This window comes from Uranotaenia lowii, chromosome 2 (genome assembly GCF_029784155.1).
Source record: "Uranotaenia lowii strain MFRU-FL chromosome 2, ASM2978415v1, whole genome shotgun sequence".
Lineage (NCBI taxonomy): Eukaryota > Metazoa > Arthropoda > Insecta > Diptera > Culicidae > Uranotaenia > Uranotaenia lowii.
In genome coordinates, this window is record NC_073692.1 from 352735252 (window position 1) to 352761012 (window position 25761).

At 41.5% G+C, this 25761-nt stretch overlaps 2 protein-coding genes across 6 annotated transcripts in view; both read right to left on the reverse strand.

The window, feature by feature from the left end:
- LOC129748550 (G protein-coupled receptor kinase 1) overlaps positions 1–25761 on the reverse strand; it is a 538704-nt gene that overhangs the window by 341116 nt on the left and 171827 nt on the right. The window lies entirely within an intron of this gene.
- LOC129748549 (uncharacterized protein K02A2.6-like) lies at positions 15323–20986 on the reverse strand. Its single transcript, XM_055743203.1, has 2 exons — positions 20467–20986; positions 15323–20098 (listed from the first exon to the last, which is right to left on the reverse strand). Exon 2 carries the CDS (start codon positions 19841–19843, stop codon positions 15677–15679), a length of 4167 nt encoding a protein of 1388 aa, XP_055599178.1. The 5' UTR covers positions 19844–20098; positions 20467–20986; the 3' UTR covers positions 15323–15676.

Genomic DNA, 25761 nt, shown 5'->3' on the forward strand with positions numbered 1-25761 from the left:
AATTTGTTTAAATGGATGATAAATTCTAATACGATTTAGGAAATTTCAACTGATCAATTTTCATAGAGGGCGACTAAGTGATTGCGAGTGCTTAAAATATAAAATCTGATTTTATATCAAAACAGATGCTGTCTAAGTTGAAAATGATAAACTTTGATTTTCTTGTCAGCTACAGCTCAACTTTTGTGATCGATTGATTCAAAAATATACACACGTTTTAGGAATAAATGATTTGATTTATTTATTTTTTGTTTTAAACCAACAGAAATTCTTTGCATTTACGGTTAACGATAAATGATATCTTGATCTCTAAAAACGAAAACAGTAAAGAGCCAAAAATTGTAAAATTAGGCTTCAAAAAATGCTATTTTGCTATTTGGTTTCTTACTCTATCTAATCTAAGGGTCCAGCGCCGATTAACCGGCGCATAGGGCTGTGATAAAAGATCTCCACTGCTGGCGATCCGGAGCCAGCGTCTTCACTTGCTGCCAGCCAAGGTTCTCGTCAACTGTGCGGATTTCAGCGGCTAGACTTCGCCGCCACGAGCTTTTGGGCCTGCCTCTTCTTCGATGCCCATCTGGATTCCAGTCAAGCGCCTCTCTGCAAATCATGGTTTCATGGTTTCTTACACCGGGTGCAATTTTAAAATTCTCATCAGGACCAATGCAAATCCGTGTGCCAGGTCATAAGACTCAATTATCGCTTTAGCGCGATTTTATAAATATTTTAATCAAAAATATATAGAGTATTAATGAAGTGAACTGAAGAGCCGCAGCTTTACATCAAAAGAGCCGCATGCGGCTCGCGAGCCGCAGGTTGCCGACCTATGGGCTAGAGGGTTCTCAGGGCCAAAGAGTCTTTAGGACCAGGGTCTTCAGGCCCAGATGGTCTTTATGGCCAGAGGTTTTTATAGTCAGGGTCTTCAGGGCCAGATGGTCTTTAAGACTAAAGGGTCCTCATGGTCAGAGGGTCTTCAGGGCCAGAGGGTTCTTAAAAGCCAGGGTCTTCAACTGGCCTTTTTAATCGCCTTGCATAGTTTTCTTTTCGCATTTTTGAAAAGCGGCCTACGCTCGTCTCTCTTCATTTGAGTTCGTGCTCTCTGCATTTTTCGTCTAGCGCGAAGGCAGCTGGCACGTAAATTCGCGATTTCCTCAGCCCACCAATAAACTGGTGGATGCGGGTTTCTACGATTAGCTCTCCTCATCATTGCTGCGTTACAAGCACGTGTGAGTACTTTCGTCAGGTTTTCCACCGACAAATTAGACAGGTTTTGCTCCAACTTCAAAACCTCAACAAAGACATTCCGGACAAATTGTTTTGTCCTCCAGCACTAGAGGGTCTTTAAGACTATGGTCCTCATGGTCAGAGGCTCTTTAGTTTCAGAGGGTCTTCAGGTCCAGTGGGTCTTCAGGGCCAGAGGGTCTTTAAGGCCAGAGGGTTCTCAGGACCAGAGAGTCTTCAGGACCAGGGTCTTTAGAGCCAGGGTCTTCAGGGTCAGATGGTCTTTAGGGTCAGGGTTTTTAGGGTCAGGGTCTTCAGGGCCAGAGGGTATTAGGGCTAGAGGGTCTTTAAGACTAAAGGGTCCTCATGGCCAGAAGGTCTTCAAGGCCAGAGGGTCTTTAAGGCCAGAGGGTTCTCAGGGCCAGAGAGTCTTTAGAGCCAGGGTCTTAAGGGCCAGAGTGTTTTATGGCCAGAGGGTTTTCAGGGCCAGAAGGTCTTCAGGGCCAGAGGGTCTTGAGGGCCAGAGGAGTTTTAGGGCCAGAGAGTCTTTAGGACCAGAATCTTTAGAGCCAGGGTTTTCAGAGCCAGATGGTCTTTAGGGCCAGAGGATCCTCAGGGCCAGTGAGTCTTTAGAGCTATAAGGTCTTTGAGACTAAAGGGTCCTCATGGTCAGAGGGTCTTTAGAGCCTGATCCTAACACTAATCTAGACTCTGATCATAAGATCAAGACCCTGATTCTGAACTTAACTGGAATTTGAACCCTATTCCGATCTATAATCTAATCCCAATGCAGAATCCCATTCACGAATTTGGTTCTGATTCAAAATACTTATCCCAGATTCTGAACCTGGATTGGGATTCTGAATCATGGTCTAGAATCTCGAATTCCGGACTCTAATCCTTATCCTGATTCTAATTCATAATCACGGATTATAATCCTGAAATTGATCTCGGTTTCTAGCGCCAGAACATGATCATTATTCTAGATTCTGATCAGGATCTTGAATCTTAAACCTAAATCCGGATCCTGATCGTGTATAACGACCCTAGTATCCGATTTCTACCCTGGATCGTGATCCCAAATCGTCCAAGATCCTGGACATCGATTTTTGATCGTAATTATGATCTCATTTCCTGATCCGCAGCTTGGACTATTATCGTGAAACTGGAGCCTTTCATTCTGATCCTGATGTTTATCCTGGGTCCCGAATCCATCTTCTAAACTCTATGGCTGATCTTGAAGTCTGATCTTAAATTCTGATTCTGATGCCTGATCTCGGTAACAAACCTAAGACCTTTATTTTAGTCCTGATTTAAGATCGATATTCTCAATGGATGATTTGAACCGATTACTAGATTTCAAATATTTTTTTTGTTACAATAATCTCACCTCATAATAACAGATAATACGTTAGGGTGGTCCAAAAATAGACATAAAAGTTATCAAGAGAAGAAGAGATGTATTGAAGATTGGCCCAAAGTACTGAGCAGAGCAAAATTTCTGCACAATCGTATTTGATATAGAAGTGTCTCAAAGTGCTCAAAGTTTCGGTTTTTTGACTCTCAGAAATCACCGAAGGGAGGGCCAAAAGAAACTCAGAATATTTTTATTTTGATGCCAAACTACTTAAAAATGCATGAAACGTCAAGATCTGGTGATATCTCGAAAAACAATGTCAAAAATCGACTTAGTTTTTTAGCCATCAAAGGAATTTCGGAAAATAGAATATTTAATTTTTATGCCAGTCCCAGTAGGCGATTTAAGGCAAAAATTTTGTTTCTAGATATCACCAGATCTCGTTTTATGCATTTCTAAGTAAGGCCGGAACAAATTTCAAATCCTTCTTTTGTCACTCGGAGTTGGAGCATCGCGAGGGGGGGGGGGGGGGAGATAAAAAATAATGCGAAAAACAAATAAATTGGAATAAATTGCAAGAAAGCTTGTATGCAACCAAATTGCATACTATATTATTGCATAAAACCTATAAATCAAGTATTTTTTTATCGAAAAATTCAATAAAATCAAGATTACAAAATGTGAATTAACTTCCATCTTCCAAAATTTTGTTTCTGGGTCTTGTAATCTTTTGGATATTTGATTTTTTTATGAAATTTACTAAAAATACTTCAAACTTTATTTATTCTCCCTTTCCGGATTTTGGAAATTTCGAAGGGGGGGTGACAAAAGAAGAAATTGATATTTGTTCCAGCCTAATTTGACATCAAAATAAAAATTTCGATTTCCCGATTTCCCTTGATCCTCCCTTTGGTGATTTTTGAGGGTCAAAAAACAGAAACTTTAAGGAATCGCTGAATCAAGTTCAATTGGGCTGAAATTTCGCACAGGTCAGTGTTTTGGGCCGGTCTTTAAATTGTATATGGTCGGTTTGTTAAATTCGATCACGATTTTTTTCCGAAATATCCCTTGCCACCCTAAATAATGTACTTGTCTACATCCATGTTTTTTCCGCCATTTTGAATGTTCGAGTTTACTGCAGGAAGGCCAGTCGCCGAGTTGTTATTTAAATAACCTTTTTTTTTACCTTATTTACGTAATAAATTCACAGAACTTAATCGCCATCCTGAAAATTCTAACTTTTAATGCACACGCTGCTATCTATTCTTAAACTATCGGTGCGCACAAATAAAAATTCTAATTCCGAATTTATTCTGTTCCAGTAAACAATTGTACCAATTTGAAACTTTAATGTATCATTTCATGTTATGCTTCATCCATGTTATACGAAATCAAGCAGGTATAATTTTCATCTCGTGCACGTTGCAACTTTCCTCGCCAGCAGAAAAAAAAAGATTCCCTCTAAATGTAGGCCTTTTTAGGATCAACACGACTTACACCCACATAAGTATACACGTGAAGCCAAGCCAAAAAAAAGGGGAAAACGAATGGCCATTCTGGGAACCGTACCGGACCGGATACCCATCGGAGAGGATCGGTTACCACCTGCCTGCATGGTACCGGAAGAATTTTGCCACTCCGACCATGTTGTGCCGGTCAGGTAATGTTATGCGGTCGAGTTGAAGCCAAGCCAACGAACGTTCGTATCTCAACGTTTTCAGATGATGGGAGTGTATGTACTGTGCTTAAGCCAAAACGGAAAATGGGTCATAATTTCCACGGGTCGTCGTCGTCGTCCATTTCCGGTGTTGAGGGCGGAATAGGAAGGTGAAGCCAGTGAAGATTTGCGCGCAGAATGGCCTGGGCCATGCCATGCTCGGTGCGTTCGAATGAATTGGGTTAATAAAATTCACACCTGGTTAGAGAATTATCGTAAATTTTTGGCTTCGTCGATGCCTGTTATTTCTGGAACCAATTTTAGGGTTTTGGGGAGGTTTTGCGGTAAAAGTGGTTGGATTATTTACAGCAATTCGGTGAAAGAGAGAAAGGAGCATATGTATGTGAGTGGTCAATTGAAAAGGTGGTTCCAGACCTTTAGTATTACAGTCAGTGGATCGATATTAGTAAGACACAAAAATGAAAATAAATACTCCAGACTAGTATTGAGGAAAAAGATTAAAATAATTTTGAAAAAAATGTTTTTTTAGTATACATTAGCCATGATTCAAAGACTTTCAGAATGAAGTCCTAAAGCCTGAAAATCAATGGCATGTAGACCCCAGTTTATTGCATCTAGGTCTACCGACTTTCGGCTTGATGACCATCGGTGTGAAGGCTCCTCTGAAGGCCTAGGTCTTTTGATTCTCATTCTTATAACTCGCGGCCTTAAAACCTTCGGTTTAGAGTTCAGATCCGTTGTCTAAAGATCGACAGCCTGAAAACCTACAACCTGAAGACTTCGGGCATATGGACATATGTCTTAAGATTCTCGGCTCAAAGATCATCTGCCTAATAGCTCATGAGCTGAAGACCCACAGCCAGAAGACCTGAAGACTCCGGGGTAATAAACATAGACTCTTAAGACTCTAGGCCTTGATACCCCTGGCTTAGAAAAAAATGGCTTGTAAACGCACGACCTGAAATAACTTATAACTACACCGGCCTAAAAACCCCGCTTTCAAAGATTTTCGTTAAAAATGCCCATATTTAGAAGATTTTGAAGGGTGAATAAATCTAGGTTTTGAGATCCTCATCTTAAGGACTCTTGGCCCGGCAGCCTGAAGACTACGAGTCAGTACCTCCAGGTGAATAAGATTTCAGTATCTTTTTGATCTCTTAGTCTAAATAGGATCGCTTAAAAATTCTTGGGAAGTATACTCATGGCATGAAGACTCCAGGCCGAGTTAATGAATATCAGTTTTAAGACTCTTCGCTTTAGTTTGAAAACCCTCGGCCTGAAAACTCACGTCTAGCTTTTTGTTTAAGTCTTTAGAACCCCATTCTTAAAGCTCTAGGCCTTAAGACTCTGAATACAGATTCCCGATTTGCAGACCATCGGCCGGTAAACTCCCTTCTAGGTCTTGGTCTAGGTCTTGGTTTAGGTCTAGGTCATGGTCGTATTAATTCCCATTTTTTTAAAGATCCTTCAAATTTTTTTCAAACTTTCACTCTTTGAAATTTAAATCAAATAAAAATTCATTAATTTGGAGGCAGAAAATCCGTTGGAACTGTTCAACTTTTGAATTTATACAACAGTTCGACACACTAGTCAGACTTAACCAAAATGATAAACACGTTGAGTTGATATTGGATATTAAGATTTTGGAAAGCATTGTCTTCTTTTTTACATACCTTACAACACCATTTTCCGTAGACGTAAGCTTTTTATAAGCGTCATTATAAATGGAACATTGTGAAATCTGCTGTGCTGCACTTTATGATTCTTCATCAGATGACCCTAAAACATAGCGCCTTTGACTTGAAAACCCTCAGCCAAAAAAAAAACAAATAATAAAAAGCCCCAAAGCCCTTTGACCTGTGTCTTGGTAATCACCTGTGGTTCCGGCTTGTGGTTCTCGGTCACCTCCGATGTGGTCCTACGCCGACAGCTGGTTCTTCGGGACGGATGGGTTCTACTGGGCAGGTTCGGATCACCTCCAGAAAGTTCACTTTTTTCTAGGCTCTACTGGTTGATGTTGTCACAACGAGTGTAAAATAATTGTGTGTCATCTTTTTCCCTAACTTTGACATTTCTCATTTCAGGGGTGCCAGTATAACAGAATTCATGGTAAGTACCAAGGTAAGTAGGTATTTAAGGTAAGTGTACACGGAAAGTATAATGTAGGTGAAATATTAATTTTGTTCCAAGGTGAGTATAATTCTAGGTGAGGTAATGTGTAATTCAGTAATAATTCAAGTTTCTTATTTTTAGGTTTAACTATTTTGTGTAGGTAATGTATGCCGCAACATGCCGGCCGCCGTTGAAACCATCCGTTTCAACAGACCACGTCGTTGATCGATGTTGATGCTGATGGACCCTCACCGTTGCTGGTCTCAATTGGTAGGACTGCGACTTCCGTGATCGCTCGCTTGTATTCGCCAGACGCCGTTTTGACCATCACAACGCGTACTCGTCCGTCGGAACCGGTGATGGTTTGGATAATTCGACCAAGAGGCCATTGAAGTGGAGGGTAGTTGTCGAGCTTCAGTAGCACCAGTTGACCTTGTTGAACGTCCGAAGTTTGGCGTCTCCACTTACTGCGTTGATGAAGCTGGCTTACATAGTCCCTCGACCAGGAGCGCCACAGATCTTGAACCGAACGTTGCATGTCCTGCAAACGGGTGATTCGACTAGGCGACAGATGAAGAAGGTCGGGCTCGGGAATTGAGACGAGCGGTTCTCCAATGAGGAAGTGACCAGGAGTAAGCGATGAGAGGTCGTCCGGAGTGTCGGTTAAAGGAATGAGTGGGCGAGAGTTCAATACAGATTCAATCTGTGCAACGATGGTCAGGAGTTGGTCCATTGAGAAAGCCTTTTGTCCCATTATGCGACGAAAATGATACTTAAAGGACTTCACTCCGGCTTCCCAGAGGCCACCAAAGTGTGGTGAGCGGGCTGGGATGAAGCGAAAGATGATGCCGTGTCCTGCGCAGAATTCGCCCCATTCCTTCGACTTGAATTGTTGCTGGAACTCCTTCCGAAGTCGACGCAATTCGCGATCCGCCCCGACGAAAGCGGTTGCATTGTCGCAGTGCAATTCGAGAACGCGGCCACGACTGGCGACAAAACGTTTGACGGCGTTGATGCACGCGACGGTCGACAAGTCAGCGACGACTTCGAGATGCACGGCCTTCACCACCAAGCAGACGAACAACGCAACGTAAACTTTAACCGACGCACCTTTCCCAAACAGCGGACGAACGAAAAACGGCCCACAGTAGTCCATTCCTGAATAGGTAAAAGCTCGGGCTGGTTTTAGGCGTACAGATGGTAGAGGTGCCATGATTTGGTTTGTAGTTGTAGGATTGCACCTGAAGCAGACTACGCACTGGCGTACAATCTTCCGAGCTAACTCTCGACCCCGTAGTGGCCAAAAACGTTGGCGAATTGTTGCAAGGAGAAGTGAAGGTCCTCCATGAAGTGTCTGCAGATGAATCGATCTAGCAATCAACAAGCTCAGTTGATGATTTGCCGGCAACAAAATTGGATGGCGAGTATCGAACGGTGCATTCAAATTTTTTAAACGTCCATCAATCCGAAGAAGTCCGAATTCATCCATCATAATATTCAGATTTTTGAGTGGCGATTTCGAGGCGAGTGAGACAGCATTGCCAGACTTGGTATGGCTATGCAAACGGACTTCCGTGGGAAATTCCTGGTGCTGTGCGATTCGAATGAGGGACTTGAGCGTAATGTCTACTTCTTCAGGCAACAAGGATGATGGAATACGCTCATTTTCCGGCAGTTTGCAGTTTTTTCGAAAGCGAAAACAGTAGGAAACGACTCGTAATAACTTTGCTAGCTCCGAAAACCGAGTGAAGATGTTGAAGTTTTCTTCTATTGCGTGAAGAGAAACCATTGGACGCATTTCCACTTCCAGTTCGGGTTTAAATGGTATCGATACAACGCCTTCCGGCCACATTTCGACGGGGGAGGAAAGAAATTCTGGACCATGCCACCACAGCTTGTCGTGCAGGATCTGGCTTGCGAGCATTCCTCGGGAAATACGATCAGCAGGGTTCAATTCCGTCGATATGTGCCTCCATTTGGAACCCTTTGTAAGACGTTGAATCTCTGCAACTCGATTGGAGACGAAAACTTTCCAACAGTTAGATCGGGAATTGATCCAGTGAAGAACGACTGTTGAATCCGTCCAAAATGTTACGGATCCGGTGATTCTTGTGTTCGTTAGCAGATTGTGAACCAATTGGCTGCCAAGAAGAGCTGCGCACAGCTCCAAGCGAGGAATAGATTGACCACGAAGTGGAGCGACACGAGATTTTGAGGTGAGAAGATGCGAGTGGAATTGGCCTTGTTCGTCAGATGATACAATGTAGATGCAGCAACCGTAACCTTTCTGCGACGCATCGCAAAAACAGTGGATCGTGTATTGTTGTTGTGTGTTCCGCAAAACTCTTCGAGGGATTTGTAATGATGATAGCTCCTTAATGTCGCTACGATATTTCCTCCACCATAGTGCCGACTCTTCTGCAAGCTCAGAATCCCACGATAGATCAGCCTCCCAGAGGGTTTGGACGAACATCTTTGCGTTGACGACTACAGGACCCAAAAGTCCAAGGGGATCAAATAGCTGAGACATCTCAGAAACCACAATACGCTTGGTAACAATTTCAAGGTCTGGGAGAGCAGGGATCTTGAACTTGAAGACATCCTCCTGGGGAAACCATAACAAACCCAAGGTTTTGACTGCTTGAGAACGATCGAGCTCTAGTTCTGTTGATGTCTCCCAGAGCTCTTCCGGAACGCCGCTGAGAACTGTTTTGTAGTTTGACGCCCATTTTCGCAGAACAAAACCTGCCGACTTCAACATTTCCATTAGTTGCTTGCAGGTTTCTATCATCGTGTCGTGGTCGTCGTGTCCAGAAATTATGTCGTCTACGTATGTGCCCTTTTGAATCACAGGTACGGCAAGAGGATACCGACTTCCCTCGTCGATAGCGAGTTGGTTAAGCACACGAGCAGCGTGAAATGGCGAACTTGCAAGACCGTAAGTAACAGTTTTCAACTGGTAGGTGCTGATTGGGTCAGTTGGGCTTCTGCGCCAAAGAATTTGCTGGAATTTTCGGTCATCAGGGTGGACCCAAATCTGCCGGAACATTTTCTCTGCATCGGCGGTAATGGCGAACAATGGCAGGCGAAAACTAACGACAGTGGAGAAAAGAGCTGGCTGAACTGTTGGTCCGACGTAGAGAGCGTCGTTGAGCGACAGAGCGGCTGCTCCACGACAGGAACCGTCAAATACCACTCGTGTTTTGGTGGTCGTACTTTCTGGACGCTGGATGGCATGGTGAGGAAGAAAAAACTGTGGGCTACGCGGCGCGACGCGAATCAACTCCATGTGACCCAAACTCTCGTACTCTGCCATGAAAGCTGAATAGCTCTGATGCAAATCTTGGTTGATAGCGAATCTCTTTTCCATTTGCTGGAATCTTCGAAGAGCAGCGGTGTATGAATCGCCAAGCATCGAGACCTTCTCTTCGTTGAGTGGAAGGCGAACGATATAACGACCTGTATCGTCACGGGAAACGGTAGTTTTGAAATGATCTTCGCAGTGTTGTTCGTCAGGAGTAAGAGCTTTACCGTTATCGAAGTTTTCGACTTCCCAAAACCTCTGAAGTTGAGTATCGAGGCTATCGTCAACGCAGATGTGGCATGCTTGCAGTTCTCTAGGCTCTGCATTTGGCTGCTTCAAAGTGCCACAAACGATGTATCCGAGGACCGTTTTCTGTAGCGTCGGAAACTCGGAACCAAGGGAAAATTGCTGGTGTTGAAGAAGGTCGAAGAACAAAGCAGCTCCAATGATGATATCAACACCTTGGCTAATGTTGAACTGCGGATCTGCAAGCGGTAGATGTTTTGGAATCTTCCAGCGAGAGGTGTCAATGTGATGGTTGGGTAGCGAGACGGTAAGCTTTGGCAGTACGAGACAGTCTAATTGAGTAGCGAAAGTTTCAAAACGTGACGCAATGGCTAATGTAACACCATAGCGAACGTTGACGATGGATTGCCCAATTCCACTAACTGGCGAGTTGAGTTTGTTCCGCTTCAAACGTAGTTTCTGACAGAGGGCTTCCGAAATGAAGCTAGGTTGAGAACCACTATCGAGCAATGCTCTGGCAAAAACGTATTTATTTTCTGCATCTTTCACTTTTATCACTGCTGTTGACAAGATCACGATTGACTGCTGTAGTTGGGTGTTTATTTCCGCACTTTGGCAGGCGGTAGAGGGAGGATTATCAACGGAAACGACCGACGGCGTTGGGAAAGGATCGACACGCGACGATAACGGAAACGACGGATCAGGTGGTGAGGCAGACGAATTTTGTTCGGACAGATTGCTTTCGGCAAAATTCGGTACGAGATGCGACATTTGGCACGAATGCGACGAAGTTGCTTCAGCGGAATTGTGAACTGGCACAGGTCGATTAGTAGATGCTGCTGGTTGTGAACCAGAAGCCGACGGAAATGGAGGCAGGTGTAGCAACGAGTGATGCCTCTTCGAACAACTTTTACAGGATCCGCTGGAGCAATTTCTGGCTTGATGTGTTCCCTTTAGACAGTTTATGCAAAGGCCATTCTTTTTGACAAGTTCAAAACGAAGTTGAGGAGAAAGTGCTCGAAATTGTTCACACTGGAACAGGAAATGCGCTTGCTTACAACAGGCACACCTGGGCGCATTATCAGAGACGACATGTGACACAATTGATCTGGATTTCGTTTGCTTATTCTCGGATTGGGTAGTTGCCGATTGGGAGAGCTTTAGGGTTTGTACTATTCGCGATCTTCTGTGGATAAACTCGAGAAGTTGATGGTATTGAGGGTATTCGTCAAAGGCTGATACTAATGTTTCCCACTCGCGAAGTGTTGCAGCATCAAGACATTGGCTCAATCGTTCGATAAGAAATGAATTCCAGTGGTTCTCAGCGCCTTCGAGTTTATCCAACAGAGATACATGGCGATCAAATTCGTCCGCAAGATCTGCAAGCCCTTGCGCAGACTCTTTTTTCAAGGAAGGAACGGAAAGTAAGGCAGACATGTGTCTCTTTATTAACAGGTTAGGTTTCTCATAACGTTCTTTCAATAGATTCCACGCTACCAAATAATTGTTGGCAGTAATCTCAAGCGCAGAAATAATTCGAGCTGCTTCACCAGAAATTGTAGCTCGTAAATAGTGCATTTTCTGTACCGCTGATAATTGCACACTTGAGTGAATGAGAGAGACATAAAGATCGCGAAAGGATACCCAATCATCGAGATTTCCGGAAAATTCCTTTAATTTAATTTCCGGTAAACGAACACTTGAAGAAATGGGAACAGCTGAAGATGCAGCAGGGGTTGAGGTAGGTAAGGGTGGTGGGGCAGGAATCTTACTTTGCAATGATGCTTTTAATTCATAATAAAGTGTTTGAAAATCTTGTCTTTCTTGCAAGAATTCTTCTTCAGCATCTTCCAACACTTCTATTTCCTCTTGTGTTTCTTCGAATTCATGCCACAAAGCATCTAAACGTAATATGCGAATGGGCAGTTGTTCACTTTTACTTTGATCAAAAGAATCATTAAAAGTTTTGATCAAATTTGCGGAACCCAAAATATTTGTCCGCCGACGATAAAGGGTTTTCAATTTGGCTAACTTATTATTCGCCTTCTTTGGTGGCGTCATACTGCTCAAATTCTTCTTAAAAGTAAGTCTCACGTACCTGCATGTGCTGCTACCACCTTACCCTAACCTCACTTTCGGTATGCGGTTCCTCACGTGTGCTGCTGACGTAGAATATGCCTCAAATTTTCTGCCACCGAATGGAGAGGCTGGCCCACTAGTGATGTTGACGACGACGACGACGAATGCTGGATGTTGATAGCTCAGCAACACGAACGGGCTAATGACGACTGCACTTTGATGAAATCGACAGTGCTGAAGGTGATGATGATCTCCGGATGTTGGTAATTCAGCTGAGCTGACGATGAAACCGACGACAATGACTGCCTGATGACGAATGAATCAGCAGTCGCAACGATAGTGTTCCGTAAGATCAGATGCTGGACCGGATCTTCGTGGTTCTGAGACCACAAACCGACAAAATGTAGTGCCACGTGGTGGTCGACTTGGTAGTGCAACTGCTATCCCGGGTTTCGGCACCAAAAAATGTCTTGGTAATCACCTGTGGTTCCGGCTTGTGGTTCTCGGTCACCTCCGATGTGGTCCTACGCCGACAGCTGGTTCTTCGGGACGGATGGGTTCTACTGGGCAGGTTCGGATCACCTCCAGAAAGTTCACTTTTTTCTAGGCTCTACTGGTTGATGTTGTCACAACGAGTGTAAAATAATTGTGTGTCATCTTTTTCCCTAACTTTGACATTTCTCATTTCAGGGGTGCCAGTATAACAGAATTCATGGTAAGTACCAAGGTAAGTAGGTATTTAAGGTAAGTGTACACGGAAAGTATAATGTAGGTGAAATATTAATTTTGTTCCAAGGTGAGTATAATTCTAGGTGAGGTAATGTGTAATTCAGTAATAATTCAAGTTTCTTATTTTTAGGTTTAACTATTTTGTGTAGGTAATGTATGCCGCAACAACCTGAAAACCCTGGGCTTGGTGATTAAGGGTTTCAGCAAAAATCCACTCGGCCTGAAACCCCCGAGCTGACCCCGGTCTTAATAGTCTTGGTCTTAAGAGTGTTGTTCACAAGTCTCTCGGTTTATGACTCAAAGACTCACAGCCAGCGTTTCCACATATATAGATTTTACGGTAATCATACAGATTTTTTTAAATTTTCAAACCAAGATTCTGTAGATTATTGTATTCACAAAGAGAGTTTGTTGAAATGACTTTATTCTTCAAATGGTGATAACAGAATGAAATGAAATCTTTTCAGTCGAATACCTAACAACCCTGATTGCTATGATCTGACCTAATTCGAATATTGGATTGCTATGATTGCACGTGGTAACATTTCTTCCCTTCTAATCTAAGAATAGATTTGATTGAAATCTAGAAGGGATTCTTCGTGTTCGTTGAGGCCGACCGATGGATACAGGAATGAAAACCTCTGAAGATGAACCACGATCAGCAACAGCGTCATGAAAATTTTCATCTCGTGGTGGGCTAGAAGGAACAGGGCTGTGAATACCTACAGGAACGTCATTCTCTGGATCATGTATAGGTTGAGTTCTCGCTTCAACAGGAACTTGGGCCACCGGTAGTAAATTTTGGACTGGTTGAACCTCGTTTGGTAACCGCACAGAATCTTGAAGGGGTTCCAATCCAAACATGTCTACCTACCAGTATAGTGAGTGCACTAGCTGATTCGGGGCTTTCTTCAATCATGGTTTGGCAAGGCTTGAGATGGTTAACATGAAATCGGATCAGCTTCCGCCGCTGATCTAGTAGTACCATGTGATTGCCATTTCCGATTGATTCGATGATAGTTCCGCGTAACCATTTCCACTTGTTGTTTGAGTGATGTTTCGCATACACCTTATCTCCGGGCTTGAACTGTTCTGCACTGGGGTTGCACTGAATCTGGTTGCAAATCGATGATAGCGGATGAGACCAAAGATTGAACAGCTCCATCCAGTCGAGTCCGAATAAGTTGAGATTCGGTTGGCTTGTCACGTAACAGGTCGCAAATTTGGTGATGTTTTCTAGGCTAGCGTGACACTGAAGTTTTCCGGAAATGTGCAGTGTTGTTCCGGATGCTGATTTTGCTTGATGATCAGTTGATTGAAGCTTTGGAGATCCCAGTTTGTTCCAGACACGCCTTGAAATGACAGTGATGTCAGATGCTGTATCGAATTGCAATCAAACAACTTTGCCATTGATGGTAACGTTGGTGAACTTACGTCGGGATTCGGCAACATGGTTGATTATGAAAATCCTGTTGATGGTTGCCTTCTTTATCATTTGCTTCTTCTTGTTGGGGTTTGCTGCCGTGTAGCAAAGACAATACCCTTCTTTATGGCCGACTTTGCCACAGGATTCGCAGGTGTGGGTGGTGTATGAACAATTAAGAACGTGGTGAATTCCACCACATTGCCAACACGGGGTCCTTGGAATATTTGAAGCTTTGCTGACGTTCGGCTGATCTTGAGTGGATTGTTTCGACTGATGTCTTTGTTGTTTGACTGCACACACAAATGTTGATGTCGATGATTTTTGTTCAACCAGGGCCGTGTCATGCTTCAGGTTCTGCAAGCGCTGGCATTCGATGATTAAGAATTCGAGGAGATTCGCTTGCAGTCTCCCGCGTCGGTTTCCAACTTTGATAGTAGCCGGGTTCGGATGTCTGAATCACTTGAAGAGCGTAAACCACAAGTAAAGATGAGAGATCTGAACTGATCAGGAGAAATGGCACTCAATTCGAAGTCTTCGCATCGCTCGTTAACGGTTCCAGCATAGGTTACGAAATCTTCGTCAACCTGTTTGGTGAGCTGGAAGCATTGGTACCGTTTGCTGAACAATGAAACACGTGTACCAAAGAGTTGCTTCAACTTTTGAACGGTTTCGTGGAATTGAAAATCACGTGAATGATTCGGAAGCAGGAAATTCAGGTACCGGTTGTGGACACCTACGTGTAAACTTCGCAATAAAAGTCGCACCTTTGCCGCATCCTCGAGCTTTGCACCATCTTGGAGAAACAGGTCTTCATACTTTTGAAACCAGCGATCGAAAGTGTGTCCGTTCTCTGGATCATAGTGGAATTCCTTGATGTTGGATGCAAGGGATTCTAGAACCAGCTCCGGATTGTTAGTTGCCCGATTGGGTGCTTCTTGAATGTTGAAACTTTCCATTAGGGCCATCATCCGTCAGTTTTGGTCAGAAAATTGCTTGTTCTGCTCCAGAATGGTTAGGAAAATTTCCTCCATTCGCCTGCCAGAAGATTCTCCTTCGTTGGACTTGAACATCTTGAGGTGTGGGTTTGAAAATCTCGTCGCCAAATATTGTATTCACAAAGAGAGTTTGTTGAAATGACTTTATTCTTCAAATGGTTATAACGTCGTTCTTTACAGCTCTCAACGATGAAACTGACTGACAGCCAAACCTTTAAAGGGGTAGGGGAATTCTCTCAGGTAGTATCAATCCACTGATGTGTTGTAGTGTAAGCAGGTATATGGTAAAAGAGACCCGCTCTTACCAAACCCCGGCTATTTATTATTAATCCATACGTTAGTGTTTACATACACGATACGTGATAAATAGCATAAGTATTATTGTATTTAAATCATAAGATATTACATCATCTTCCCTTTTTCTTAAAAAAAAATTCGATCAACAATTATCGATCAGAATTTGTAATTCAGGATAAAAACTCAAAGTATAAATTCATTTAGTTATATAATGCAATTTGTAAGAATTCATTCAATAGCTGTAAATATCATCCTTGTTCTGCTTCTTAGCCCTCTTTGACCTTCGTAGCTCAGGAGTGTCTCCGGGATTTGCCAGCGACTCTTGTTGTTTCCGTTTCCTTGAGGGTAGCACCGGTTGAGGTCTTTCTTCAGGTTCGTTCTGTATTTCGCTTATCGTAGTTCTAGTTGTTCCAGTGCTACTCGTCCCAACGTTTGGCCTCAATACTTGACGTTCCATATTAGTTGCTCGGACTTGACGCCGATGGGCCATTACTTTGGCGTTTCCAACAAGTATCTGTATGGTATTGGACGAAAAATGTTTTAGAAACGTTGCTTTTATCCATCTAGCTGGATTGTGAGGATTATGGTTCTCATACCAAATCTCATCACCTTCAGCTAGTTCATCCAGAGCATCAACCACCACCCTTTTTGGATAAACCTCAACCTTGTTAGGTACATCATTAGTTAATGCGTGATTGTTTTGAAATTTAGTATGTCTTTTAGGATTGATTAAGTCAAGCATGATTTTTGGTTTATAAGAAAGTATTTTGTCAGCTGGACTCTTACCATCCCTTGTCAGAAAATTTCTATAATTAAACAAAAATAAATTGATTTGGTCTTCCAAATTCAATTGTGTGAATTCTGAATCAAGGAAGAACTTTTTTAGAACATCCTTAACGGTACGGACCAATCTCTCTGCCTGACCATTACTGGCTGGATGATATGGTGGGCTTTTCATAACCATTATTCCTTGATTTTCCAAAAAATTAACAAAAACATGCGAGTTGAAAGGAGGGCCCCCATCTGACACTAATATATCTGGTAGTCCAAATCTTGAAAAACATTCCACTAGTTTTAGCAACACCTTTCCAGTATCAGTACCGTTTTTCATCCAGATCACTTCTAACCATTTTGAAAAACTATCAACGATCAGAAGAAACGTGTGGCTGGAATAGTGAAAAAAATCTATATGCAATCTACTAAATGGTCTTGTAGCAGGAGACCATTTAGATTCAATTTTTTTCTTAGGTATTATAGCCCTGCTATTGCAAATATCACAATTAGCTGCCAGTTTTTCAATATCTTTGTTTATTCCAACCCAAAATATAGTGCATCTCGCCAGTTGTTTCATTTTTACTATACCTGCATGGTTGGCATGCAATAGTTTAAGAACTTTGCTTTGGAAAATTTGCGGTATTATAACCCTTCCTTGGTATAGTAAACATTCGTTGACAATTTCTAAATCTTTTTGATTCGAAAAAAAACCACTTAACTGCTGATCTACTTTCTTTGGCCAACCATTCCTCATATAATAAACAATGGTCGATAAAAACGAATCTTTTTGAGTTTCAGTAGCCACCTGAATAAAATCTATCGGAATTTCTTTGCTAAAATTTATACTTCTTATAAATTCAACATCAAGTTCATCAGGAACCGATTGATTAAGTGGGAATCTCGAACAAAAATCCGCATTTCCCATTTTAGCAGATGGCCTGTATTGTATATCGAATTCATAAATTGAAAGTTCTAAAATAAAGCGTTGAAGTCTTGTGACATAAATAGAATTTTGGCCATCTTTGCCAAATATTCCGACCAAAGGCTTGTGGTCCGTAAAAACTTGAAATTTTTGACCATATAGGTATTTATGAAATTTTTTTATTGTACAGACCAAAGCTAGTGCTTCAAGATGAAGTATAGGGTATTTTTTTTGTGCGGTACTCAATGAAAATGATGTGAAACAAATTGGTTTTTCAAACCCACCCACTATATGTGCCATTACTCCTCCTAATCCATAACCAGAAGCGTCAGAAACCACTACAATAGGTTTATTGGGATCATAAAATTCTAGGATATCAGCAGAAAGCAAAGCATTCTTACTTTTTGTAAAAGCAGATTCACAATTTTTATCCCAAACAAATTTAACATCTTTTTTTAACAAATTGTACAAATAACACAGCTTGCTAGATAAATGGGGAATGAATCTGTTGTAAAAGTTGATCAAACCCAAATATGATTTGAGTTCACTAACATTTGTGGGTGCTTTAGCTCTCTGTACTGTTAAAATTTTATCAGAACATGGCCTTAATCCATTTTGACTTATGACGTGACCCAAATAAATTAATTCTTCCACAAAAAATTTACATTTGCTTAATTTAATTTTGATATTTGCTTTAGCTAATCTTTCTAAAACCAAATAGAGTTTTTGTTTACAATCTTCCCAATTCAACCCTGCAATTAACACATCGTCGAGATAACAAAAAACTTTTTCTAGACCTTCTAGCACTCTGTCCATTACCGATTGAAATTGGCTTGCACTAGATGCACTTCCTTGCGGTAGACGGTTATAAGTAAAAAGTCCCTTAAAGGTGTTGATAACCATATATCTCCTCGATCTAGCTGATAGAGATAGTTGAGTGTAAGCTCCTTCCAGATCAAGAGAGCAGAAAACTTTACAACCAGCCAATTTAGCAAAAAGATCCTGAGCAACTGGAAGAGGGTAAGAATTCGGAACTAACACTTTGTTAATTGAAACCTTGCAGTCTATCACAAGTCTGATATCATTGTCCTTTTTCATTACAATTACTATCGGGGAGGCCCATTTACTGTTTTCAATTGGAGTAATCACGTTTTGTTTCTGAAGGTTGTCCAAATATTCAGATACTTTATCCCTCAATCTGTAAGGAACGTCATAGGCCTTTTTAAAAATCGGCTTTTCCTTATTGATTACTAGTTCAGCTTCATAGCCCACAATCGGAGAAGAAAAGTCTTTGTTGAAAACGTTGGAAAATTTTTGTTTAACATCTTTGATAACTTCGTCAGAAGAACATAAATTTACTTTTTGTATCAAGGAGGAATTTGTGAAAAAATTTCTCCAGTCAGAATAGAAAATATCCAACCAATTTCTTCCTAAAAGTGGAATGAAACTATGAGAACAGTCAAGAACAATAATTTTCAATTTAGTTTCGATATTTTTAAAACTAACCATTACTTTTGCTTCCCCCGCAATACGCAGCTTAGAACCATTCACAACTATCAGATTTTTATCAATTTGTTTAAGTTTTTTATCGAAAAGAGCTGTAAATTGATTAATACCCATCACCGTTACCGAAGAACCACAGTCCACTTCCATCTGCACGAATTTGCCCTCAATTTTAACAGACAGCAAACATGGATCGCTAATTCCGTTGATCGAATCCAAATGCATGCATTGAAAACTACCTGTATCGCTATCATCGCTATCCGAATCTGAAACTCTGGGTCGCATACGATTAAACAATTCGCTCAAGTCCTTCTCGCAGCCGGGATTCAAATTGTCAACAAAATTGACCGCCTTCCTCTTCAAATTCTTCAATTTGAAGCATTTGCGTTTCGGATGCCCCTTAATCTTGCAAAAATCGCAAACAGTGTTCCTGTAGTCCGGCTTCCTTCTTTTGTCCTCCTGATAAGATGAGTTCTCAGATGTCGTTTTAGGAATTGTCCCAGTGTAACGTCTTGTTTGCCTACCCTCGAAGCCTTCTTGCTGATGATAATTTCTGCTTTCATATGGGCCTCTGATGGCTGGTCTGTTACCTAATCTACTTTTGACTGGGCCTCTTAGGTTCGCCACCTGACCATAACGTCCAATACCACTTGTGGGACCTTGCCCACCCATGGCAAACGCGTTAGTTTGGGCCATCTCCCAGGTTGCCACCAAATTTTCAGCCATTTCCTGGGTGAGATTTTGTTCGACTAACAATCGTTGACGGAGATTGACATCCCTGACCCCCGCTATAATTCTATCTAAAATCATACTAGATTTTGCGTCCCCGAAGTTGCAAAACTCGGCCTGCATTTTTAATGACAAAATAAAATCTTCCAAAGTTTCATTTGGTTCTTGAACCCTGGTTGTGAATCTAAATCTCAAAATTCTAGAGCTTTCCTTCTTATCAAATCTTTGTTTTAATCGATCTATCATATCATCGTATTCAGCATTTGCCAATTGATCGTTAGGAAAGAGGAGCATTAGCTCGTCGAACACTACCGGACCGCTTAAAGTGAATAATAAAGGCTTGCGCTGAATATCCGAGATATTGTTCACTTGAAAACAAAATCGTAACCTTTCAACCCAGTTTGAAAAGGAAGTCCCCCTTCTGTAAGGTTCAATTAGAGCCAAAAGATTACCGGCATTGTTGTTTGCCATCTCTTAGAATTTTAAAAAACCAAAAAAATCAATAAACTTTCGGTTTTGTTGAAAATTTCAATTCAAAAGATCTCCGAGTAATATTTCCTCAAAAACAGCAAATATGAAAAAGTTAAGCTTACCGAATGAAGAACTCTTTGGTGGTTTGGCTCGACCCTTGTCGACCACGAATCAACAATACCTCGGAGAAGAAGACCGATAAATTTCACTTGAATGTGGGTTGTTGCTTCTCCAATACGGAGTCCCACTTTGTGTCTAAATAAATGAAGAAACAGAAAATTAATTATTTCGATGAAAACGTAGAAATGGTTGTTAGATTGTCTTTTGGCTTTTCTGTATATTCACTTTTTGCTAAAAAATTACTTTTGAAACATTAATTTCAAAGCAATTTTTAAAAAACAATGTCATTTATTGTCATCAAACAACTATAGGTACAACTACCCTACGACAATCTCACTTCAGTGATGGCGTAACTTTGACGAATTCAAAGATCACAAAAGAACAATACTGCAACTACAAAATGGCCAATCTGAACAATGTGCAGTAATCGTTTTGCCTGATGGAATGCCGGTTAATTGTTCTATTTCTTCCTTTTCAATTCCGCTTTTTTTTTTATTACTTACAGTTCACAGGAACGGGGCCAACAAATCTTCGAGGCAAATGAACCCTCGGGTGAAACACCGTCCGAAAACCAGCTGCAGCGCCACTCAAGCGATAACTTTTTTTTTTTACCGACTTTAATGCGGAAATTTTCCCTGCCGTCGGGGTTAAATCGCACTGTTATACAAATAATTCACTCTCGACCGTGATTCGAAAAATTATTCCGCAGTCGCAGTTACTTTAAACACTTAAAAAACTTACTTAATCACTTCCGCGCTACCTAATTTTTCTCGTCGCCACTTTATAACGTCGTTCTTTACAGCTCTCAACGATGAAACTGACTGACAGCCAAACCTTTAAAGGGGTAGGGGAATTCTCTCAGGTAGTATCAATCCACTGATGTGTTGTAGTGTAAGCAGGTATATGGTAAAAGAGACCCGCTCTTACCAAACCCCGGCTATTTATTATTAATCCATACGTTAGTGTTTACATACACGATACGTGATAAATAGCATAAGTATTATTGTATTTAAATCATAAGATATTACAATGGTGATAACAGAATGAAATGAAATCTTTTCAGTCGAATACCGAACAACCCTGATTGCTATGATCTGACCTTATTCGAATATTGGATTGCTATGATTGCACGTGGTAACATAGATATATACAGATTTCATATAATTGGAAATTTTAACAAATTATATACAGATTTAAGCAAATCAGAATTATCCTAAGATATTTTGATTATACTTTGAGTTAATCGATGATCCAACGTGCAAGCCATCTTCAATTGCCAGATCATAGATCGGACCGTTACAATACAATACATCACTTTGCGTGACCTTTACTATCGCTGCACTGGATTTCGAGCAAGTTTTGCAGTCGAAATTATTCGTACAAAGAAGTTAAACCAAAAAACTGTTCGCGTGTAGCAAAATGACAGGATTAACACTGGTTTGATAGCCCTCAGTCCGCTACGCATTATAACGGGGTAACCGTAGTGCAGCGCTACCCAAGCACTTTTATGACAAAATTATAGCACGCCCTGAGAGTCAAATTTGCTCTCATTTTGCTTGACATGACGTGGTACACAGCTAAATGAAAGCACAAATTTTTATACTTGGTTAGTAAAATTATGCGAAATTTTGCTTTTTTTAAAAGCCAAATGTAACCTCATAAAGAGTGATACGGTCAAAGTTTGGGAAAGTGAAAACGCGTGTAAATCGGTGAAATCGTTTATTTAAAAAATCAAATTAAATTTCTTTTTCAAGTTGAATAAGTATAAAATTCAGGAAAAATATTCAGTTAGGATTCCGCTTTTCCAAATCCGAATTGCCGGGCCTTACGCTTAATCCCTGTCATCAGATTTTGTACAGCCATTTTGTGTCCACCTTCTTCGCCGCAGAAAGCCATTTTTCCTTGAACTGCTGCTCGTCCTTATCAGTTTTTTTGGTCTTCTTTAGGTTCCGCTTGACAATAGCCAAATATTTCTCAATTGAGCGGAGCTCTGGCGTGTTGGGAGGGTTCTTGTCCTTGAGAACCACTTGCACGTTGTTGGCGGCGTACCTCCCCATGGCCTTTTTACCGTAATGGCAAGATGCCAAATCCGGCCAAAACAGTACGGAACAACCGTGTTTTTTCAGGAAAGGTAGCAGACGTTTATTCAAACACTCTTTCACATAAATTTCTTGGTTGACAGTCCCGGAAGCTATGAAAATGCTGCTTTTCAAGCACAGGTACAGATGGCTTGCCAAACCAACTTTGATAGTTTCATGTGCTTGAAAATATTTGCTACCTTTCCCCTTCCTTTTGCCGTTTAAAACTCCTGTCCCGGAAGCTGCTTGTAGTCGGCTTTGACGTAGGTTTCGTCGTCCATTACCACGCAGTCAAACTTCGTCAGCATCGTCGTGTACAGCCTCCGGGATCGCGTTTTGGTCGTCGTATTTTGTTTATCATCGCGATTTGGAGTCACTACCTTCTTGTAAGTCGATAGTCCGGCTCGTTTTTTGGCTCGATGCACAGTTGTAGACGATACACCCAGCTTATTTGCGGCATCTCTGAGAGAGAGAGTTTAGGGTTTCGCTTAAAACTACCGGCAACTCTCTTTGTCGTCTTAGCGGCTTCTGGTTTTCGATTTCCCTCCGATCCAGACTTCCTGGCCGTCGACAAACGTTCCCAAACACTTTAATTACATTTGTAACGGTTGATTTGGCAACTTTTTGCGATTTTGCCAGCTTTGCGTGCGAGTAGCTCGGATTTTCGCTGCTCTTCTTCCTTGGATGGCATTTTGAAAACTGAAGAGTGAATTCCAAAATCAAAACAGGAGCAACATTCTACACACATACTCCTTCAAAATGAGGGGTGTTCATTGAATTCATTGAATTGAAAGAAATACGTCAAATAGATATTGACCATATTTTGCCCGTAGCACCCTTTATTTCGAATGTTTTGAGCGCACAACGATTCCAATATGAAGCATCAACAAATTTTGCTTGAGAACACAATTTGGCTTCACGATGCTCTGAAATCATTCGAAAAACGAGATATCGTTAGGGTCTTAAAGTAAGCCAAATTCACAATTTTGCTAATCGCTGAAAATATTGTTAATACGATCAAAATTGATTGTAAAACGAAAATTAAGATAAAAATATTAGATTTAAAACTAGCACATTTACTCGCCTGGGTATCAACATACACTCTATTGATTCATGTGTCGAATTTCATTGAATTTTTGAAAACGCCACTTTCAAAGCCAACAGGTTTAAGCAAATTTAGTTCAACCAACTGGCACATCTACTCGATTCAACTAGAAAAGGTTCCTCATCGGACCGGAAGAACAACATGTTCAACAGGGTAATTCCTAAGCGCGTCCCAACACAACAAAAGCTCCAAGCCAGAAAAAAATGGCAAGGGACCGGAAGTGTCCCCGGCAGAGTCCAACTTCACCCACACCCAGACAAAAGGTATCAACGTGGGTGGGAGGACGAGGGATTGGGTTCGATTCTGATGGGATGGTTTTATTGATTTATTGTTGCTTCATAAGAACCGGGGGCTTATCGATATCAGTCCGCATGCGAAATTGAAGTCTGAGGATACAGAAAACCGGAAGGCCGGGGGTTCTTTTTTTGTCCCGGGGAAAATTTGCCATAATCTACGGAGAACAAGCGCCAGTCAGTGCTCAAAGGATATGCTTTTGCGTTAGAGACGCGTCGTCGTCCCTGAGCTTGTGTGTATGGCAATAATCAGTTTGGTTTTTCGGGTTCAGCTTTCGCACTAAAGAAAAGCCATGGAAAACCCTACCCGAGTATGGGGGGATGAATGGATCAAATCGTGTGAGCTATGGCGTTGATGTTTTTCTCGAGGATACCTATCCATTCGTTGGTGGTAAGATTTTTTTCTCCATTTTTGCTTTGTTAGACGCCATTATCTTCTGAGTGGAAAAGGATTTTACTGGTGGTGTGCTATAAATTTTTTACGCATCCCGATAACCGAATCTCTCACAAACATCGAAGCCTTTCCTTGCCGAAGGTTGTCATAAGTTTTCGAAACGAATGCTCTTGATCCACCGATATGGCAAACCTGCTCATATTTCGCAGCTTTATCGAAAATGTAATTTTATGCAGAGCGCTACACTTAACTGTTACGAGCTGTAATATGGCGCCGTATATTTATTTTCTATCTTCCCACATAATTCTACGTGGTTTTTAGTCTTATGGCGACCGTCAAAATTAGGACAGCAAGCAAGGGATTAACAATATTAATTTTTTTTCCCAGTTTCAACTGTTTAAAGGTTTAATTAGGAGGAATAAAAAAAAAGTCACGAAAAAGAAAACGTTTTAAAAATAACTATATACTAATTTGTAGCTATTGGGCCGAACATTCAATATTCTAATTGAATAACATTGCAATGTGATGAGATATTGATTGTTTGATTTTTGGAGCTTTTTATTTGCTTAAAGATACATAAATGTTTGTTATAAAAATAAATCTACCTCTCAAATCCTCTGTGCCAATCCTTGCTATCCCCCCTAAACCCCTTCAGAAACAACTAAACAACAATAAAGTTCCGACTTTTCATTTTTGTTCTAGCTCCTACATATATTATTATTATTATTGGAACCAAAAACCAATTCGCTTCAAAGCGAAACAGAACAGACGTGAAGGGCCAATTCCGGCGAAAACCGTTTTGGAAAAACCGGAAATCGATTTGATGAAGAATGATGCTCGACTGACTGACTCGACTCGACTGGATGACTGACTAAACGGGAACTAATGTATGATTGTGTATGTGGGTGTATAAGCACACGTATTGGTATAAACTCGTGGCAAAAAGGGGTGCGTTTCGTTCGGCCCCCGCTTTTTCGATCAGACTTCAGCCCCGTCATCAATAAATAAGAGGAAGCTTTCGAGAATGGAAAAGCTTTCCATTTCAGCTGTTTTCGTGGTGCTATTTTCATACACCTATGCCATGATGATGACGACGAGGGCGACGTCGAAGCGAGACGGTTTCGGTGCAGGTGTTTGTGTTTATGTTTGATTGATGCTCGCCGAATGGGATTGGTAAAAATGATGGGAAAATTAAGGCGGTGAAATCGAATGTGTTCCCCCCATTCCCATTCCAAATGGGGCCTCTTGTAACAATCGTTGAACAGCTGCCGCTAGTTTGTAATGCCGCATTACATGCAGAACAACATTTTTTAGGTTGTCTGTGGTGAAAAGTGAGTGTTGAATTGCAGATTTGATGTTTTAGTATAAACTTTGCAAGAACTCGAGCTTCTTTAGTAGGTACAATAACTTTATTCTTAATATTAAACTTTCAAACTGGTTATTTAAGGATAGATAAGCCATTTTTTTTAGTTAGTAACCACAGGTGGTAAATCTCGGTTTACGGATTGTATTCCAAGGCACGGCGAGCAACCGCGCCCCCCTAGTTTGCTACTCTGGGTCCATGGGTACAATGGGAAGACTCATGATATACTACGTGTATACCCCCTACTCTCTAAACTCCACCTGGGACCGCAGACCTGGTTTCCACCTCGAACTGTTTAGTACACTATGCTTCAATAGTGGGAGGTCTATTCGCGCTAATACGCTCCAAGGCAATACTCATTAACGAGACCACTTTCAGCAAAACCTCTCATCCCTACGACTCGACGCCTGAACTCTCCTCTAACGACTTGAGAACCGACATCTCCTCTAACGACTCGAGATCCGACCCCTCCTCGCATCGACTCGAGGTTTACCTCTACTCTGAACGATTCAAGGCCCGATCTCTCCTCTAACGACTTGAAATCTTACCTCTCCTCGCAATGACT